Source organism: Trachypithecus francoisi, unplaced genomic scaffold (genome assembly GCF_009764315.1).
Source record: "Trachypithecus francoisi isolate TF-2019V2 unplaced genomic scaffold, Tfra_2.0 Lachesis_group13, whole genome shotgun sequence".
Taxonomy (NCBI): Eukaryota; Metazoa; Chordata; class Mammalia; order Primates; family Cercopithecidae; genus Trachypithecus; species Trachypithecus francoisi.
In genome coordinates this window covers 42333318-42355994 of record NW_022681458.1, presented here as the reverse complement: position 1 = coordinate 42355994, position 22677 = coordinate 42333318, and the positions used below count along the sequence as shown (strand labels likewise).

The following is a 22677-nucleotide window of genomic DNA, read 5'->3' as shown; positions in this document are numbered from 1 at the left end:
CAAAAGGATGCATCTCCAATGACCAAGGCAGAACACGAATTCAGAAACCATTTACACAGGTTTTGCCTTTTTTTTTTTTTTTTTTTTTTTTTTTTGAGACAGAGTCTCACTCCATCACCTAGGCTGGAGTGCAGTAGTGCAATCTCAGTTCACTGCAACCTCCACCTCCCAGGTTCAAGTGATTCTTGTACCTCAGCCTCCTGAGTAGCTGGGATTACAAGCATGTGCTACGGTGCCCAGCTAATTTTTATATTTTTAGTAGACCGGAGGTTTCACCATGTTGGTTGGCCAGGTTGGTCTCCAACTCCTGAACTCAAGTGATTCGCCCGCCTCAGCCTCCCAAAGTGCTGGGATTACAGGCATGAGCCACCGTGCCTGGCTGATTTTGCCTAAATTGAAAACATTTTAATTTAGTTCTTGCTGCCACTCTTATAAAAATAATATCAGAATAACGTTTTTAGCCTCTTAAGTCACAGCAAGTGAAGTACAGATGCTTAAAAAAGAGAGGGAGCATCAGGATGTGCCAGACTGTATCAGAAAATTGAGCCTGAACTTTCTTTTTCTCTTTCTTTCCTCCCTCCCTCCCTTCCTGCTTTCCTGATTCTCTCTTTCTCTTCTTCCCTTTACTCCCTCCTTCCATCTCTCCCTTCCTTTCTCTTCTTTCTTTTAAAATAATTAGAAAGTAATCACAATGTGTGAAACACAGACCTAACAGCAGTGCCTGGTTTTGTGTTCTTGCTTTTTCACTGTATAATGGAAAACATCATGTTAAGTCTGTCTTAAACTAAACTAAGACCAAAGACATCACCTTGGCCCTAAGGGCCATCTTATGCCTGCAGTATTTAGCAGAAGATCAGAAATCCTGGAAAAAATGAAGGGTAAATGGTAGTGCTGTTTCTGACGGTGAAAGCAATGCTCACATTCACAACAGAAAATATTCTGACAAAGGCAACATGCTTACTTATTAAAGAGACAGTAAAAACACAACTGCTGGCCTGGCGCAGTGGCTGACGCTTGCAATTCCAGCATTTTGGAAGGCCGAGGAGGCCGGATCACTTGAGGTCAGGAGTTCGAGACCAGCCTGGCCAACATGGTGAAAACTGGTCTCTACTAAAATACAAAAATTAGCCAGGTGTGGTGGCTCATGCCTGTAATCCCAACTACTTAGGAGACTGAGGCAGGAGAATCGCTTGAATCCAGGAGGTTGGATTCACTTGAATCCAGAGGTTGCAGTGAGCCGAGATTATGCCACTGCACTCCAGCTTGGGCGACAGAGTGAAACGCTGTCTCATAAATAAATAAATAACTCACAACTGCTCCCAGAGCTTTAAATCAGAGCTTCAATTTAATTCACAATGAACTTGATTCTACTGTGGCTGAAGCCTTGAGGGTGAGTACCAGAGAGGGAATCACCTGGAAAGGAATGATGTCCCCAGCTTCTAATGTAAGTTCCCAAACAGAACATAGTTTAAGAAACCGTCAAGGCAAGGGGGGCTCAAATGCTTCTATGTCCAGTAGCTGTGAGGCTTTTGGTAGCTATTCCAACACCTGGGGAAAGGTACCAGTCCAGAGACCTTCCAGATAAACAGTTCAGATCTGGAGTCTGTTCAGGCCTCTGAAAAACTCAGAGTTCTAAGAGGATCTTGCAGATTCCTTCAAATTTCCTGGGACTGAGCGAAAACTGCAGGGAATGGGCAGCCATTTTCTAACCACTCTCTAAGCTTCTGGGATTCTATTTAAGTCTAAAGCAGATAAGGCCTTTGTAGCCCTATATTAGAATTTCAGAAACTCCTAAAATCTCACCAAGTTCACAGCGATGATGCTCTAACCAAGAGCACCCTATGACCATTAGCTATTCAGATGCTCACAATTGCTGCCTGTGGCTGGTTGTTCACAGATGAGAAAGTTACACTTCTCCCTCAGGAATTTACCTGCATTACAATGACAAGGTATTTGGTCCAAAAATCTTATTTTATTTAGGATACTTTTTACAGTACATCCAGGAAGCCAAGTATTTATTTTAAATATTATAAATCCCTGATATATATTCATATATTTTAGGTTGTTACAAGAACATTTTCAAAACTCAAAAAATAAAATAATACACACATACACACACACATATATATACACAAGTATATATACGTATATATATGTTTGTGTGTATATATACATATATATATGTATGTGTGTGTGTATATATGTATATAGTCTTTCACTCCTATATTGTGGCACTTAATTCCTATTATTTCTTTTGCAATTATGTAAAGTAAATATAATAAAATTTCAATGCTCAAAATATAATCCAATGACTTAGTGCCCTAAAATATAGTTTCTGAAGGTTTTTGAGCAAAAGATGAAGCATCTGATTGGCACAGATGCCTGCCAATAACAGCAAGGTGGCATAGGAAAGGTAGAAAGAAAAGCAAACTGAAATTTCAAAGGCCTGGGTCATAACTAGATGAGTGATCTGGGGATTATCTGTAAAATGGGAAGGATTACCTGTAAAGTGGTCTTAAAGTAACCTTGCAGGTTACTTATCTAAGAGCATCTTTACAAGTACCATTTTAAGACAATTAATTTCTATTACAAGAAAAATAGCTGTTTTCCGTCTTTCATGTCACATACATGTGCCATGTGCACTTGTGCACACACACATGCAATACAAAGTGAGACTTACCAGTAGGAAAGTTGATTGCTTCTGACCCAAATCCTAAAACTATTAACAACCACATGCCCCAAACTGGGCAGTTCACCTTAAGCAGCAGAATATAGACTGCAGGGTCCTAAAGGCATAGGTTTGAATTCAGAGTCTTCCATTAACTGGTTTGTAACATCAAACAATTATGACATTAACTTTGGGGACTTGTAATAGAATTAGAAATAGAAATAGAATAGAAAACAGAAAAGCATAGCGGCAATAGCAATAGTAATTAGAGTATAGCTCTTGCAAGTTTATCAATACTGCTAAAAAGATAGATAATATTTCTAGAGCTATTATGGTAGTGTTTTCATGCTGCAAACCTTAACACAGTTGCTTTTGTGACATAGCCCCTGGGGTTTGTCCATACTTATAATGGGTAGAAAGTAATGAATTGGGTAAAAGGCTTTGCACTGAGAAATTTCCAGAATCTCTGGCCTATGGATTTTTCTTTAAGCCATTAAGATGCTTATGCAAATGTAAATGGATTAGCATGAATGAGTGCTAATGGATTCCTTAATAAGATAACACTCTAGTATTCCCCAGAACCTCTCCTAGAAACCCTGGGTAAAAGAACATAAGCCAAAAAAAAAAAAAAAAAAAAGAAAGAAAAGAAGATGGCAGAATTTCTCTATGACTCTTTCAACCTTAGAAAGTACTCTGGAAGTGATTCTACAAATGCAAAAAAAGACATTGGTTTGCTTTTGGCACTCTTGGTAAAAAAGTTGCCAGTCAAACCAACAAATTCAGATTGGTACCCAAACATTAGAGCACAGAAAAAAGATACTAGAGCATATGAATGCCTTAAATTTACAAACCTCCTCTCCAGGTTCTCTGCTTCCCCACCTTACGCTCTAAAACCTTGATGCCCAATTTTAAAGACAATGATCTTGTCTAATACCAGAGAAATTTAAAAATGTGCTCTAGGTCAAATAACTATCCAAATGCAGATAAATATTTAGGAGTATTCAAAATGATTAAGGCTGCTGGCTCTAGCCTCATAATAAGAAAACGCAAACCACATGGCCACTTTTTCCTCTTTTTGTGCGTAACTCAAAGTCAAGTTCTAAGGCCTAAATGTTTCACAAGTGCTTTTTAATGGGTTTTCTTTAGAAAAAATATATGTATTATAAGTTTAAGAATTTTCATATTTTTACTGCTAACATACCTTTTTCAAACTGTATTGGCATTTCAGGTAACACCAAGCCCTACCATTTATATAGTAGCTGAAGCACTGAGCTAAATACCTTACACATCATTATCATTTAACTCTCACAATAATTCTATGGCATTGATATTAAGATGCCTACTTTATTAAAGAAGCTGAAGCTCAGTCAGCTTCTTTAATGTCATTATTTGACTTTAATGTCATAATTGTTTGATGTCATAATTGTCATAATGTCATAATTGTTTGGTCCTATGCCTTTAGGACCCTGCAGTCTGTATTCTGCTGCTTAAGGTGAACTGCCCAGTTTGGAGTATGTGGTTATTAATAGTTTCAGGATTTAGGTCAGGAGCAATCAACTTTTTTACTGATAAGTTTCACTTTGTATTTGCATGTGTGTGTGCATAAGTGCACATGGCACATGTATGTGACATGAAGGATGGATAAGTCATCTGAATGGTAAAAGCTCAACCTGAGCCGCCACTGTATGCTTTGTGTAACATAGACTGAAAAGACTGTCAACTCAAAAAGTGATGAAATCACTGATTCCTCAACAGTTGAATCAGCTAATCACTTAAATAGAATTATTTGCATTAAAATTCATATAATAAACATTTATTAATCAACTATCATGTGCCAGGAATGATGGCAGCCCCTAGAGATACAGTACTGAATAATATTAACTTTAAAAAATTCCATCAATATATTTGCTTCAGACAATTTAACTGTCTGCTACACGTAGATGGGCCCATAACATCTGCCTATGATTTAAAGCGCATTTCTATTTGATGATAAAAGATAGCTCCTTTAAATTCCTATTTTGTCAGTTTATTAGCAATTCATTCTAGTTAACTGTAAGACACCCACACATATATACATAGTGATTATATTTATTTTTATAAATCCCCTCCCATTATCTTATTTTTCTTGAGGTGAAAGCTTTTGACCCAAAATGAGTGTCATCAGCATAGACTCCCACCTGACTGATGAAGGATATGAATCACACAGCAGAGAGCTTTCTCAAGTACCCTACAAATTCTATAAATAGAAAGTATTTCTTTGAAACAAGTAACCAACAAGAAGTGAAATTGGGTATGCACACTCACACAATATGATAACAGCTTGAGAATCTTGGGCAATCACAAATTCATATATAATTGAACTATATTAAATTGGTGATATGTAACAACTTTGACCTACAAAAACAGCAATTCCATATGCTTCCACCTGATACTTATTTTGTCTCCTTGCACTCAGCTGGGCTACACATTAACGATCAACATCCCCATTGTCCACCCAAAGTCTTTCATTGGGTTAAAATCTTTTTAAAAGGTAAACATAACACTAATTTCCCCCAACAAACCAGAATAGCATCCCGTCTGCCAACATTGAATATGCCTAGTCACTGAAAATACTTCTGGTTTATTTTCTCCTAGTCAATAACTGGAGGTATAAGGTCAATTTACTCTACAAAAAAAAATTTCTGTTAATACAAACACAGTCAGACATGATTGCAGCAGCCAAAGCTAATAGATCTCTCAGATATAAATCCCATACCATTAAAACAAACAAATAAAACTACTACCAGAAGAGTTCACCAAATATAATTTTAAAAAATTATTGAGCTTGAAAGAGCTAAAGAGCAAAAGAAAGAAAAAGACTAGCTACCAAACCCAAAGATTTTGTTTTTCTCTAAATTTGCTGAAGAGAATTTGTCTCTGGTTTGAGAACTTGCTTGCAAAGTCCCTGCCTAGAGCAAGATATTCAGAGCCAACTTGTTAACTCCTAATAAAACAGCCCATAAGCAAAGTCTACCAGCCAGCACCGTGATAATACCATATGACTGGTTTTCTTAGGTGTATTTTCCCCTTATTATCAACTTCCTTTTTCCATCACATTAACCTCCACAGAAATGTATATACCCACCATAAAGTAACTCAAATGTGGACAACTCTGTTTCTTTGGTAATAAAAGCTCCTAGGACCCATTATGTTCCATGGAAAAAGTGAGCATTATCCACCTTTCCTAGTCTCCACCCTCTCTGTACCAGAACACTATTGTCCCTTTTGGTTTCAAGCAATGCTTTATCACAGTTTGATATCACTGATCATTTCAAGTATTCTTATAACATTCTATATAGGCTAAAACTGCTTATATCTAATAATATCTTTATTTTTACTTTTTATTTTAATCTAAAACTATAATTTCTAAGGTGAATTCAGCACATGATAGTAAAAGAAATCATATTGTTGAAACTTAACATTACTGCTTAGGAAAATTCTGCCTTTGTCAGTTGGCATTCCATGTGTATTAATTCTTTAATTCAACCTACCTGAAGAAAAGTTAATCAAAGAAAACAATCAATTCATGATTCATTCTTTTCCTCTGACCAGTCTCTGTGATTTTATAGGACTTTAATGTTTTAAGCCATTATATTAAGGAAAATACTCAATAGACTAGCTGTGAAAACCTCAAAGGCACATTTATCTTAGGCTACACAAATGGTCTCTAATTTGTACTTTTTAAAGGTATTACTGTCCCATTCAACTGAATTGACTATTGTTAAGTCTTTAGCTCAATAATTAATAGAAAAATAGAACGATTGTAACCAATTACATTTGCTAAGGACATTTGCAATATGAATTAAATAAGCAAAGATTTTTCTTTCTTTTTTTCTCTCAAATGACAGATCAGGTAGCAAATAAGATTAGTGCACTACATAATATGTGTAAAAATAAAGCTGCTCTAAATGCATATATTCAAAAAGTTCATCTATATTACATTCAATTCTATTAATATTTACTAAGTATTCACAGTGTTGAAGGCCTCATGCTCACAGGACTCTGGGGAGGACAGAAAATTGATACATTCCTGTGTTCCCAAAACCTCTGCCTCTGAAGTTCTCTCAAGAAGCTTCTGGTCCAGAAGGGGGATTAGTCAAAAATCAAAATTTCTATGCTACATAGAACTTAAAAAGGTGATACCCTGAAAGGCCCAATGTTAGAACTCACAGTCTGATTTGTACTCTAGATGATTATAAATTCATGTCCATTCCCTTGGGAGTTCAGGACTCTAAGGTCAAATAATCTCAAATTCTTGCAAATGGTGGAATGAAGGCCATTCATCAGTCAGGCAAATAGTTACATAACTGTCTCCCATTAGGCAATGTGATTTCAGTCCTAGCATCTTACACAGCATTTATAGTTAAGCGCTTCAAGCACCTTATGAGCTTAGGTGCTTTTCAGCTTTGAACCTTGTAAGTGTCTAAGGAAAATCAGGTAATAATCTTTATTTAATTGATCAAGAAACCAGAAGTGTTCCCTGATTTTCACCTGCTGGTCTCCCCAGTAGAAGAGGATGTCCCCACAATCATCAGATTTTAAATAAACTGGGCATTTTGTGGTCTACATTTCACACTCTGTAGATTCTTTGTCAGCCACCATCACATCTATATATGTTTTCTAGTTTTATATTCTGTTTCTGGGCAGGACAAATGGAAATATGAAACTAGGAGCAATCTAAAGCACACACCCTCCTTGTTCCCCAGACATGGCCTGTCCAGATCCTATTTCAGGTGTTCTCACCACCAAGCCCCCCATGCCAACCATTCTCTCCTTCACTGCTAGAAGGTCATGCCAGCCTAGTCTCACACCCCATGGTATGAGCTGCCCATCCTCACCGTCCACTCCATCTCCAGAACCTTCCCTCCTTACACATCTCCTTGCCCTTCTCCCAGATTCTGAAGAAAACATCACTATTTTTCTTTCTTTCAAAGGCACCGTGTTATCTGCGCCTCAGATCCATTCCCTCCTAGTTGATGGGCTCTTGCTTATCACTCCTCTTCCTCTTCAAAACTACTGGCTCCATCCTCTTTCTGCTAATTACACTTAGCCCTCATGCTTCACTTAGCCATGTTTAGACTCTTTCCTCTCATGTCCTTGACACCCCTCCCTTAGTAGATGCATAGGCTTTCCCTGTTCTCACACTGCAGAGACAGCTCCCTCCAATGTCATTTTGGTATCCTTTCTGCCAAAGCCAAGAGCCTCCAATTCCCTCTCCTCTCCCCTGCCCCGCCACTGCACCTTTGATAACACTCCCCCGCTGGTAACTCATCTTCCCTTGGCTTTGGTGACACCTCACTCTCTCTAGTTGCATCTTCTTAACTCCTGGCCTTTTTCTTCTCAAAGCTTCCAGCCCTCTCCTGCTCTTGCTCTCCACTTTAAGGAATGTTCGTTTGGTACCATTTCAATTGTCATCCAATAAAGTGGCCCGAAAATTTATTCTCCATCCTGTCCTTTAGTCGGCTGGTTCCACATCTCAAACAGCCTAATGGACATTTCTACCGAGTTGTCAATTCTCACTGAGGTATCAGCAATTTCATCTCCGTTGGTATTGTCCTATTTCTGTCACAACCATCAAGAGTCACTAAGCTCAAAACCTGGATTTTGCTTGCATGTCTCCTTCTCATTCCCATACCCCTATTTACTCTCACCAAGTCTCATGGCTCTCCTCTGCTTGAACCTCTTCCATTGGCGGCTTCCTGTCTTTCTCACTTCTGCCACTCAAAGCCAGGGCTTCACTTCCCTCACCACTCCACTTCCGTCAATTACTGCAATAGATTTGACTTTGCCTACTTCCACCAGGTGCACATACCAACCTTCCCCCTCCCACCCACCTCCCTTCCTGCCATACACCCACTCACACCCTCATACATCTTTAGATGGTGTCTAGAGGAATCATTCTTAAAACCATCATTTTCAATATGTCACTCTCTCGCTGAAAAACCTTCAACAATCCTCAAAATACCTCAACTGGGCTTTCAAAGACCCCTAAGGTGTGTTCTCTACCTTCTCAGTCTTATTTTTCATTGTTACAACACATATGATCTCCCAGCCAGGTCCCAACCATTTCTTTTCTTTTCTTTTCTTTTTTGTGAGACAAGAGTCTCACTCTGTCACTCAGACTGGAGTGCAATGGCGCGATCTCAGCTCACTGCAACCTCCAACTCTTGGGTTCAAGTGATTCTCCTGCCTCAGCCTCCTGAGTAGCTGCGATTACAGGCATGTGCCACCACGCCCAGCTAATTTTTTGTATTTTTAGTAAAGATGTGGTTTCACTGTGTTAGCCAGGATGCTCTCAACCTCCTGACCTCGTGATCCACCCACCTCGGCCTCCCAAAGTGCTTGGATTACAGGCATGAGCCACTGCGCCCGGCCAGGTCCCAGTCATTTCTATCAACATTTGGTGTCACTACCCCTCCTACATCCAGCTATGTTTTACCTTTGCCTTTTCACTGATCAAAGCTTAGCCATTCTGGGCACCTGTTATATTATAGTATCAGGATAAATGTACCACCATTCTAGACATACTGGACAGTCACTTGTAATTTTCTAAACATGCAATGCTATTTTGTACTTCTCCATCTGTACTCATGATCATTCGGTTGCCCAAAACATTCCTCCTCTTTTCCTCCTTGCCGCAGTAACTCCACTTGTCCTTAAGGTATAATTCATGCACTGCCTCTCCCTAACTGCCCACCCTCCACCCCATGTCAAACCTAGCAAGAAGAGTTTTCGGACCTTCCTCTATGCCACCACCAAACTAGTTTATATCACCACTACATATTTACCAGATCCATTTATACAGCTGCTTCTCTTGCCAGGTTAAGGGCAACACAACTAGAGGCAGGAAGCATATCTTATGTGCATACAGATGTTTCTCACTGCTTCTGGAACTAATTACGGCCCATAGCAGAAGTGCTCACTAAACATTTAGTTAAAATTATTTATTTAATTATGATTGCAATTATCTTGTGAGAAAGAAAAAGGTAATGCTCTCCACTGTATTCCCAGCCCTTAGAATCCTGCCAGCTATTATATATAAAATAGAAGCTAGAATTTGTTTTTGAATGACAAGGTATGTGTTACATTATGAATTAAGCATTTTGCACAGATTGTAGGCTTTTGGAAAGCAGGAATTATGTCTCATGTTTCTTCCAAAGAGTAGGTATACATGATGGCTGGATGAATGAATAGATGTAAGAGAAGTAGGGAGGGGCATAAGGAAAGTAGTTCATTTTTCCCTTTGCATCATATTAATGTCTATTTAAAATAACATCATAAATAGTATAAATGAGTAGATTGCAAGTTCATTTCTTTTAATCTACAAACTACATTATTAACAAACAAATGTTTTTACATCTTTAAACATGTATGAATAAGTATATTCAGCCCAACAAAGCAGTTACAGTACGGCTGGAATGAGCTTCTTAAGATCCATGCAAGGAATTAGTCCACGTCTAAGATGAGTGCTCAAGACATTCCCCACGCACCATTTTTCCACTTAAACTACCAATAAGCTTTCCACTGGAGGGCCGAGCAAGCATAGGTGATCTATGCATACTATCAGTGACTGTCACAATGAAAATGTGCAAGGCTCTTTCATGTGTTGAAAAACTGGTGAGATAAAAAGTGGTTGACAGTAGAAGTGATGTTTCTATTTCCATGAATCCAATATTTGCAACGACAAGAGTAGAACTAGAGAACACTGTGCTAAGTGAAATAAGTCAAACACAGAAAGACAAATGCTGCACATTCTCACTTATATGTGGAATCTGAAACAATTGCATTCATAGAAGTAGAGAGTAGAATGGTGTTTAACACAGGTTGGGAGGTGGGAGCAGTGAGATGATAATCAAAGGGTACAAAGTCTCAGTGAGGAGAAACAAGTTTGGTTTTTTTTTTGAGATCTACTGTACAGCATGGTGAATATAGCTAATAATTGAGTACTGTGCATTTTAATATCACAGAGTAAGTCTCAGATATTCTCATCACAAAAATGTCAAATATTTGAGGTGATGAATAGGTTAATTCACTTGATTTAATCATTTCACGTTGTATTAAAAATCATACCATCACTTTGTACCCCATAAATATAAACAGCTATAATTTGTCAGGATAAAATACATAAGTAAATATGCATACAATGTTCAAAGGATTTTATGTTGCCATTACTTCCAACAAGATATAACATAGGCAGAGGGCAGACAAACTTCCTTGCAGAACACTTCATTTAGATCTGAAGCTGAAAGCAAATTTCTTTCATGACAGAAAAATTAGGTAGACAAAAGTAAGTTACTTTTATCTCATCAGAATTAAACAACAGCAGAGGCAGAAGGACCAGGAGTTGATTAAAGGCATTGTCCTGACCACTGATACCACCATGGCTAAGCAAGGGCTGCCTTATGGAACCAGGTCAGGGGACATTGATTTCTCTATTCAACTCCAAGGCACCACTTTGTAAATGACACAATCATTTTTGAGTACAAGAGGTGCTTTAAATGTGGTAACATTATATCATTTCAGCTATAATGATCATAATTACTTATTTCTTTTAATCACAACCCACTTAACCACTTTAGTACACAGGACTAGTTCAAGGAGTTTAATTTTCATTCAACATCTAATCTTTGTGTTTACCGAAACCCTTCATGGGCTTTGTTTACTGTCTGCCTGCTGGCCTGGACGTTTGATCTTGCAAGACTAGATCAGACAGGGTCAGATAAAATACTGATTACTAGAATAAACCAGGCTTGGGGAAGTAACATTGCTTTTTAAAATCCTCTTTTCTCTCAGCTTTTTAATATCTGGCAAAAGAAGTTCAAATAAACAAATAAAATTAAGACAATTAACAATCAGAGGGTTCTTGGCCAATGACTGAGAAAAAAAAAGTGATGGGGATAATTTTGCACTCTGGCCAAAATACAGGGTTTGGTTAGGTCCGTCCATTCTAATGGTATTATTTTATAACACAAATAATTTTATAATAGCCACCCGTATTTGTGTAAACTTTCAATGACCCTTCCATTCTTGAGGCATATTAAATCATTGGGATTGACTTCACCTAAGATAACTGCTTACTGTGCTCTTGGTACTAGATGACAAACACTTTAGATATAAAATTATTTTCTTGTAACTTATCAATTAGGACACATTTAACATATATAAAAGATTCTTTATTAAGGCATTTTCTTATTTTTATTATATCCCCTGCAAAAGTAGACTGCCATGAGAGTGAAACTGATGGTGGTACTACATATATGATTGTCCCTTCGTTTCATAACAATGATGGGGAAAGTTCACATCAGGAGTTCGGACAAAAAAGTTGTGTAAAAAAATTAAAATTTTGCTAAAATGTGTAGAACTTACTAAAAAACTACTTTGGTAAATCCCTCATAATCCCAAGACCTTACAAATAATTTTGGAATAGCATGAATGTTTCTAGGTGTCTATGGATTCTCCTCATGTACAATACTAAAATTCCTAAATATTAAACTTATTGGTTTTTTTTTCTTTCTTTTTTTTTTTTTGCTTTTAGATAAAATGTACTTTTTTTTTTTTTCTTATACTTTGGAGCTTATGAGCTCTATATTGTAAAATCTGGTCCAGAAGCAATTATAGTATGTGATGATCGGCAATTAAAAAAAAATGCTGTCTAAACCAACCTATCACCCTACCCTACCTACCCATTTCGTTTTCTTCAACGTCAAATACTCCTGGGAAATAGATTCATGGTCTTAGACCTTGAAACCAGAGTATACACACTGTCTCCCTATCTATCCTGAAGTAATGCTCATGTTAACTCAAATATGTCTGTGTCAACCATGATTGTCTTTGAAATTAAAGAAAAAAGGTAAACAGAATGTGCTTTGCTGTGATCACTGGGGAAAATAAAGTTAACATGCTAAGCCAAACCAATTTAGGACTTTCTAAAGAATAAGTGTAAATAGTTTAGCTATAATAACAACAAATTCAAAAAATGCACATTAAAATGTTTACTTCAAAATTTAGACAATTCCATTTGTATATAGTTTTTACATCTGTTTTTAATGATATCAAATTATTGATTGTTCATTTTTCTCATATTTATTTAAGCATTAACTATAGAATTTGCAATCTGATCTTTTTTTTAACCTTCCAGTAGACTTTTATTTTTGCCAGGTTTTAGTCATATTTACTTTGATCTTTCAGAGTATATCATTATTTTGCTGTTTATTTATTTCTATGAGAAGAGAAAAAAATTTTGACCTAGGAGATCTATATGTGGCAATTTGTAACAGAATCACATAGCTTATGTTTAGGAAATCATGTTTTTGATTAAGAAGCAACCACTTAGTTCCCACTGTTTTATTAAAACAGACATTAGCAGATAATAGGAAACATATTTAACAATGTAGCCTGCATTTAGTTTGGGACGTCAGTAAGTTGACTTGAGATTTTCTTCTATGCTGAATAGTGCATAGAAGTGCATGTAAATTGGTAACTTTGAAGTAGAAATGGAAGGTAGGGAGGCTGAGAGGGACATGGAACTCTGATTTCTGGGTTCTCAGAAAAAGCCCTATGGTGGAATTCTGGTTTCACTACTAATGGTTTCCAATTTTGGAATTCATTGCCTTTTTTTTCATGTTGAAAGCAGGGACACAAACAAATTTTACAAATCAAATCATTACTTTCCCATGAGAAACGGGTCCTACTAGGTAGAAACTCCCACAGCAACATCTATTCATAGAATAAGGCTTCTACCAAATAAAATGTGCCTGCCTCAGTCCAACACTTCCTTTTTTCTGAGGGTCGAAAGTTAATAAAACACACTTCTCTAGATGTTTATTTTCTGTGCACCATTATACCTGTCATGAATTCTTTGTTTTTCCTCCCACTCCCTTGGTTGATGAATCAACACCACTTGAACTGTTTTATGGCAGCTTGTGTTTACTTCACACATACCTTAACCTTCCCTTTTCTCCTCCTACTGACACACACACAGACACACACACACTTTTCAACAGCAATGACTAGCTCCATCTCTTTGAATAGTATGTGTACACAGTGTCTGATAGCCTCTTCAGGTGTGGATCCTTGACCAACTGAATGAAATCAAGGTCTCAGTCTGCTTTTATGGCACTTAAAGATTTAACTGTGCATTTACTATCTTTAAAAAAAAAAAAAAGAAGATACAGCTTGAAGAATTAAAGCTCCAGGAAGAAAAAAGAAAAGTAGAAGACATGAGTGTTAATGTGTGAATGCGCGCACACACACACACATTCTGTAGTGGCAATTCTGAAAACACTAGAATGAAGAGTTTCCAATCTTTCTGAATCTGGAATTATACTCCAGCCTATTAAGAGGACACTCTCTTACTTTTTCTTATAACAGCAAGTAAATGGGATCTAACAAATGACCTTGAAGCTGCATGATTCTTTTGATTTTTAGCCGAAGAGGATATGCTGAAGCACTTTAACAATCCTATTTTAAAAGAAAAACTTGGAGGCAACACTTACAGAAAAGAAACCCTTCTGAGCCACACAACAATGTCTTATAATGAGAAGGAGTTATTCATCTTATAATGTACAAAGGTGAATATTAATATCCTAAAGCATTTGCCCAAACCAGGATCTAAAGTGTTCTAAGAATTTTAGAATCTGTTGAAAAGAAACGGATCTTAATTCAGTTTTCAGTGTACTTAATTTCTCCTGGGTAGCTCAATATTTTGGCTTGCCTTATAAAATGTATATTTAGCATAAAACACTCTCATTCCTTTGTGATCAGAAATGTGCTACCAATGTTTGTACACTTCATTTCTTCAAAAGATAACCCTGTAAAAAATCTCTCAAACACTCAATAGCCAACAAGCACTACTTTGACATCCTGTCTCCCCTGAGAAAACCTGCAAGTAGTAAAACAAATAAATTCATCCTTTACTTTTACTTACCCATCATAAATTGTCATTTGCCTTTCAGATGGGGGCAGAGTAAGCAAAGCTATGTATACATATTATAAAGTGTGATAAATATGGCATAATTATGCAAAATATGGACTGAAGGGACCATCAAAACCAATGTTACAAAAAATTCCCCAAATCCCCTCAGGGACCCTAGTAGGTAACATTTATCTGAATGGAGTGAAAACAAAAGAATTTTTCCACCACTGACATATTTGAAATGGTCCTGACATGTTTAAAGGTCTAGGTGATCCAAATAGCATGCTATTTACTACATAAAGGAACTTTATTTTCAGGACCAAACATAATTCCATATGTAATATACTACTGCTAGTATGACTACTACTATTAATTATTATTAGTAGTATACTATTATTTATCAATAGGTTACTTTGTGCCAGTATTGTCTTATTTAGTCCTCGCATCTACCCAGTGACCTAAGTACTTTATTCCCCATTTTCAGATGAGGAAATTGAGTCTTGGTGACGTTAAATAATTTGCTGAAGTTCCCACAGCTAGAATGTAGAAGCCAAAGATTTGATCCCAAGTCTGCCTGAACGCAGAGCCCGCCTGTGCTGTCACCACAGCTCTGGAATCGTCGACAAAGGGTCACAACATCAAACTCTATTTCTGACCAAAGCCATCCTGATACCCCAAGAGTATCTGTTCATCAGTATCCAAACTGCAAGTGCTGATTCAACCTAGAATGACAGCTTCTAAGTTTTCATTCTAAAGGATTTTGGTCTTTGTAGGTATCACTTATGAAAACTATAAACTTAACATATTGTGCTACTCATTTTACTTTTACTTCAAATATCTTCTTGGTTTTAAGGGAGCCAATTCGGATCTCATGACAGGAATATTAAAGATCTCACCTTTGTAAAAAATTAGATAAGTTGTATCTAAAATGAGCATAAATTCCAAACAATCAACAACTCATGAACCTCAGAAACTGAAAACAGGCTTTACAGACAAAAAAGTCAGTTTACCTTTAATCTTCTTGTACTTTTTATACCATCTCCCAAACTCCTGGCACTTGGTTGCTGACACATTGGCATAATATGTGCTATTTACAATGGATGAAATCATACTCTGGAAAAAAAAAATATATAGTTATTTTTTCAAAATATGACTACTTCTTTTTAGGGACAAGAAACTGCACTTTATAACCTGCACTAACCTCTTTTCTTTTAAACTTAAAACAGTCACTCTCCTGTAAACTGAACTATTAACATCAAACACGATTACCTGAATTTTCCATCCCTTTAATTAAAACAATGATAGTGCTTTCTCCAAAAAGTCAACCCTGGGGCAATGTCAACAATGGAGGGGACAGAACATGCAGATTAAATGCAAAGAGGAAGAACAGTTGTGATTTAGGAACCAGAGCAAAAGGTGAGATCAGATGCTCCAGCATCCGTAATCCAAATAATGCCTTTCAGATGTTTCTGTTCCGCTTCCAACTGCAACAAGCTTACACAGCCAAGAATCTGAGAACATCCGTGCTACACACTGCAGAACAACATTTAGGGAAATAAGTTAAATTAATATAATTTATAGAAACGTGTGATTAGAACTTGTGTGAAAATTCACCAAATGAAAAAATTAACAGTGCTATTTTAGGGCAAGGGAAACTAAACATAACACTTGTACTGTGTTTCAATCAAAAATGAACCAAAGCTCAAACTTTCTGAGTGCTTAAGTGCATGATTCTTCCTTGCTCTCGTCCTCCTCAGCCCAACTGCTCAGCTGATTTGTTTGTATTAATAATTGGGGTTAAAAGAGAAGGGGAGCATAGCCTGACATAGCACTGAAGAGTTAAAATTATAATTGCACACCTTGAATTGAACTTCCTACAGAGATATGCTTGCAGTTAATACAGTATTATGTTTGGGCCAACATTTGTGGCAGATGTTAACGTATACCTGAACTGACTGTGTATGTTTTATACACAGATTTTATTTCTTATTTTTATTTTGTCCTGGGCATAAACAATTCAAGAGATCCAAATGACCTGTGTAAGGTTTTATATCTTGCCTTGAAATCTCATCTTTCTCAAAAAAAGTTAGCCCCAGACACAGAACAGTTCAGAGAAATCTTAGAACTTCTAATGACATTTCTACAAAGCAGTAGAGATAAAAAGGGTAACAATAAATCAAGTTATTTAACAGGAGGTTAAAATGCCAGCAGACAGGCCTTCATAGACTCCCATTTGAAACATCAGACTCCTCTTTTTTAATCACTAATGCAGTACTGGTGGGGGAGGGGGTTCCTAATTCAATTCACAGAAACCTCTTTCGCAGATGGTTAGCCCTCCCCAGTTGCTGATCTATCCATGACAATTCCTTTCTCTAAGGGGAGATAGTAAGGATAACTCTTTTCATCTGAAGGTCTGAACACAGCAATGGGAACCCAAAGAGCTAATATCACAGGAGTGTATCACAGAATCTATGGGGCCTTGTCTGCTGCCTTATAGGATGACCACTGGAATCCTAATCTCCTGGAGGCGGGCTTCGGGCTTTGTGCTATTAACGACCAAGTATGACTCTTCCCTAACCAGCTGAGCTAGCTCCCGCTCTGGGCGGAGATTCTCTCTGTTCCTAGACTGTGAGACCCTTGAGGACAGTGACTATGTCTGTTTCATTTTTTTTTTTCTACCTCGTGTCTCACATAGTTCTGATGTGGGATATCTGAGTCACTGAAATTTAACACAGGAAAAGGGACAGATATGAAATTTAAAAGTGCCAAACTGAAATGTCATAATAATAAAATTTTTTTAACATGAAAGTAGCTTAATAAGAGATGCATCAGCCACACTGGTGTATGTGAATAATCACAAATGTACTTGTCATCTCTCTATCTTGTTTGTATGATTTTATCCTCTGGAAAGGCATAGGATACGTAGCCATGGCAGGAGTCAGAGTTAAACCCTGTATTGCCAAATGGCCTAGGAAGTGGACTAAAACGAACAGTGTCTAATTACTGGCACCGTTCCTCAATTCTTCCTGGCCCATAATAGGAGGCCACAAGCCCAGAAGCCTGCATCGCTTTGGCCCCAGATAATCCAAATTCCCCTCACTCTCTACCCTCTTTACTTTGTCCTTCCTCCTGCTGTATCTTCAACTGACCCTGCACAAGGCAGAGTGGCAAGGAAATGAATATCTGGGCTTCTACTGGATCCATCAGCAGGTCTTATATTTCATACAACTCATTTATAAAGGAGATGTGGGCTACCCTGACTGAATCAGATTTGTTTTCTGTCCCAGATAATCATAAATAAGTTGTTACCTCTACTGATTACAGAACAAAAACATAAACAGGTTTGAACTATGAACTGGGCAAAAAACAAAACAAAACAAAAAAATAATAATAAGTAGCGAACAAATTTCCTAGATGAGAATCTTTGATCACCAGAAAAGTCTGTTTGAGTTTATGACAATTCCCTGCAGGTCTTTATACAGAGCTAATACCCAAAATAGTTTTTAATGATAAGAATTGTTATAGTCCATCTTCAGAAGACTTTAAAATCAGAAGATAAAAAAAATACCGTGGGAATATTTTAAAAGCAAGGCCATGTTATGTCTGATTATTCCAGTTTCATGAATATTTTTTAACCCTAAATTAGACTGTTAAATTCTCATAATCTGAATCTAAATCACTAGGCTTCACTAGCATGCTCTGGACACATACTACACATCTCGATGTTAGTGTCCATTAAATATCTAGAACATCAAAACTTAATTAGTGATATGTAAAGTTGAAAGGGGCTAACATGAACCCAGCATGTGCTATTATTCTACAGGAAACAATGTTCTCCAAAGATACTGGGACACAGAGAATCTGTATTTACCATATTTCATCCACTTTGTATACTTGAACATCACTGAAATAGAGATCCATCTTACAATCAATAGCATCATAAACCTGATAAGATACAGTTGATGCAGAATAGCATAAGTAATAATTAAAATCTTTCCCACCTACCACCTTGCCAAAGAAGATCTAATTCAATTTTTTCCTTTTAAAATATGTATAATTTTGCAGTTTATGTTGCTCTTTGTTTTCCAATCATTCTAAAGCAATCATACAGTTGGACTTTTAGAATCCACATCTTTTTGATAAAGGAGCAAGATCTGAGTCAACTTTTTCAATCCAGAATGCTACCCAACTTGAGTATCCCTGTTTATACAAAGCAATACTAATACAAATAATCCAGAAAACATGTGTATTGCTATTTTTAACACTTAAACCGAGGAACTATGATTTACTAAGGCCAATATTAAAATGATTTTGCATTTACTAAGCATGTATCGCTTTGCACGGTGCTGGGCTGTGAAAAAGAAAGGATGAGGGTACGTGTATAATGGGCAAGTGAGGCAGTCCCCACTCAGATACTGAGACACAGCCACAAACCACCACATAAACACTGGCCGCAGACAAAGCTATTTTATGAATAATATTATATTCTAAGATAAATTAGAAGGGTTAAAATGTCTTTCCAACTACAGAAACTTAAAAATTTCTTACTTCTTTGTAGTTAATTATGAAATTTTAAGTACAAAGATTTTTGGATGGGAGATGAAGTTTAGGTGTCCTTGTTTGTAGTCAATTTGACATTTAGTTTGCCACTAATCTGTGGAATTTTTAAAAAATAAGGTATTTAATAATTCAAACTATATTAGATTTTTCTTTACTTATTCCAAAGTTTACTAGGCAGACTTGAATTTGCTGTAAGCCAAACTATAAGAGAATAAATTTTATAATATTGTTATTTAAATACTTATGATAGCTAGATTGATCTATCTAAAAATAAATTTTCTTTTAGGTTCCTGAAACAAATTTTTAACTCACTTGTTTGTTTTTCAACTAGCCCAGAGAATAGATGTTATATATGATTATAAGCATGGTTCCATTTTCAAACTGAGGCCCCAGAAGCTCAGAATGAAAAACATCTTTCCCATAGTCAAATAGCACTGGGAGGCACCATGAAGACACTCTGTTAGTGGACCAGTATTTCATGGGTCTTTTAAGAAGGGAGACTAACGAATGAATGGAAGGAAACATTCACCACCACCTCCATCAGCGACCACAAGAGCAACAGCTGATGCTGCAACCAGTACTTTAGACAAAACAAAAAAACAAGGTAACAACAGCAAAAAAAAAAAAAAGGAAAACATGAAGTTTGTGATCTCAGGTCCCCTATATAAGTTAATTAAGAAGTTTAGAATCAAAGAAAACTATGGAACCTAAAGGGAATTTAAAACTTAATAGGAAAAAGCAAAGTAATAAACACAGGTTAAAATGATTTGTACGATACACTTAGAAAAACAGAGATCTGAGCATCCCCTTTTCCCAAAATAAAACAAAAGATAAAATAACTGGATATCCTTCACTACATTCTGCTTGGCTTGGTGGGATTTATTTGTTTGAAAAGCAGTGTGGTACTAAGAGTAGCTAAGCTGAAAACACATAATACACTTGCTATGAAGAAGAATATTTTTAAACCAATGTGAAGAATTACATTTTCTGTCAGTGAGAATTCCCTGTTTGGGGGTGGAGGAGGGGCATCCCCTAGCCTCCTCTTCTATGTCTGCATCAGGGAGAGAGCAAAGACAGGCAATGAGTGATGTGTGCATTCTGTGCTCATTTTTGGCCTTTTCAATCTGCTTGGTGATATGCTAAATAACATATTAAACATGAGAATATATGATACTTCAATTAGGTAAAGGGAAAAAAACTGATTTGGAGGAATTGCTTTGTCATGAAAAAAATTCATTTAATGTCATTTGGCAGCCTTCTACTATCCCACTCTATCCCCACTTCTGAGCTATAACATCAGAATTGAAAACTGTTGTCATTTTAAGGGAAAGAAACACTTCCTCTGAACTTCGGAGTATGAAAACACTACATCTGAGAGCTCTTCCCCTAAGCTGTCGCTGAATGGCTCGCTTGTCTAATGTCAGCACCCTCACCTGTGACTGGGGATATTGTCTCCTGCATCAGAGAGTGTAAGGATTCTCTGAGATGATTTGTGTAAAAGGCCTAGCACAAGATGTGGAATCAACAAATGTCATCTTTCTCCCCACTGTGCAATCACTTCTTATGGTCACTGAAATCCCCTGGTTAGGAATTATTTTCAAGCTGTCATTTGGAACCTTCTTCAACATGAGTTCATGAGGTTGGGACACAAACTAAAACAACCTTACATGAAAATAACTAAAACAGACAGTTAGCAACTGGTTAACACGAGACATGATGCATCCCCACTACATACATGAACTTAGGTTAAATTAAACGGACAGATGACAACCGGTTAACATGATTCTGGTCCATGCAGTTGATCAGTCACTATATATGATGAACACATGCTCAATTTTTTTTTTTCTGCTGACCCAATTGGCTGCTCGATTTCACTGCTCAACTGTTTTGGCATGTTGTACATATGAGTTAAGTCCAAATGGGTAAGGCTTGCTTAGGATGACAGAAATAATTATCCTACAATCTATTTCTAAAGGCAAACTATATGAGTGCCACATCATTGTCACTGGAAATCTAGTAACTTCTTTGCAGTTCAATAACTTTAGTCAGTCATTTTGTTCCTCAAATATTTAGCAATAAAGTCTCAACCAGCACCACGGGACAGAGCTGCTTCAAAAACATGTCTACATGCTAAGTAAAATAAATCAGCACAAAATAAATGTTCTATGATTCCACTTACACAAGGTAGGTAGAATAGGCAAATTCACAGAGGCAGAATACAGAATAGAGGCTACCAGGGGTCAGGATGAGAGGTGAATGGGGAATTGTTGCTTAAAGGTTAGACTTTCCATTTGGAGTGATGAAAAAATTCTGGAAAGAGACAGGGGTGATGGTTGCACAACACTGTGAATGTAATTAATGCTACTCAATTGTAAGCTTAAAAATGTTTAGAATGGCAAACTTCATGTTATGTATATTTTACCATAAAAAATATTTTAACATGTCTAGAGTCACAGAGAACATGTGTAGGAGTGGCACACATTGGAAGTTGCATGCAAATTGTTCTTTTCATCACAATTTTCAGGCTGGGTGCAGTGGCTCATGCCTATAATCCCAGCACTTTGGGAGTCCGAGGCAGCAGGGTCACTTGGGGTCAGGAGTTCAAGACTAGCCTGGCTAACGTGGTGAAACCTCATCTCTACTAAAAACACAAAAATTAGCCGGGCATGGTGGTGCTCACCTGTAATGCCAGCTACTTGGGAGGCTGAGAGGGGGAGAATTGCTTCAGCCCGGGAGGCAGAGGCTGCAGTGAGCTGAGATCATGCCACTGTACTCCAGCCTGGGCAACACAGCGAGACTCCGTCTCAAAAAGAAAAAAAAAAAACCCACAATTTTCAGTTAACAAGACTGTCTCTTTAGTCATCCCGTCTGAACATCAAGATCGCCTATGAGATGCACAAGGCAGGTACTGGTACCTCTGCTTATTTAAATGGGTCAAAACCCTGAGCACCTGGGGTTTTGCAATCAAAAGCCGACCTTAGGTCTTTCAACTCTTCCTCAAGTAAGAATAAGTAAGCCACAGAAAGATGCAATCATAATGTTTTCAAATTGGAACAGCTAAGGACTATCTAATAAGGGAGGACTACGCCTAAGGTCTGCTAAATTAGGATGCTCAGGACAGCCAGTGGCAGAGGAAAGAGGCTGCGAGTGGTTACTCACAGAGACATTGGAGGGAAAGGAAGAGGTGCCAGCACTTAAACACACTTTGAAAGGTGAAATCAAAAATAAATATGCAGACACACAACCACAATCTGTACTTTCCAAGCATCTGGCCAGACAGAGAACGGCTAAATCATTACTTCCCTGTTTTAAATATATATACCTCAGGCTACAATTGTTGCACTTTTATGGACTTCTCCATACCTTTCTTCTGCCTTCAAGGCTGCTCTTTTGAACTGCAGACTACTGGGGTGTTCAATAAAGTATGAACTATCCACTGAATCATTCCCTTTTGTAATTGCCAAACTCAAGTGAAGAATCACCTAAAATGGTTTAG

General features: G+C 37.3%; 1 protein-coding gene across 3 annotated transcripts in view; it reads right to left on the bottom strand.

Annotated features, from left to right (window-relative positions):
- SATB2 (SATB homeobox 2) overlaps positions 1-22677 on the bottom strand; it is a 186516-nt gene that overhangs the window by 82026 nt on the left and 81813 nt on the right. For all 3 annotated transcript variants that reach the window (XM_033230739.1, XM_033230740.1, XM_033230741.1), the window contains exon 6: positions 15632-15734. In XM_033230739.1, the coding sequence (XP_033086630.1) occupies positions 15632-15734 (103 nt within the window). The remainder of the gene's footprint in view (positions 1-15631; positions 15735-22677) is intronic.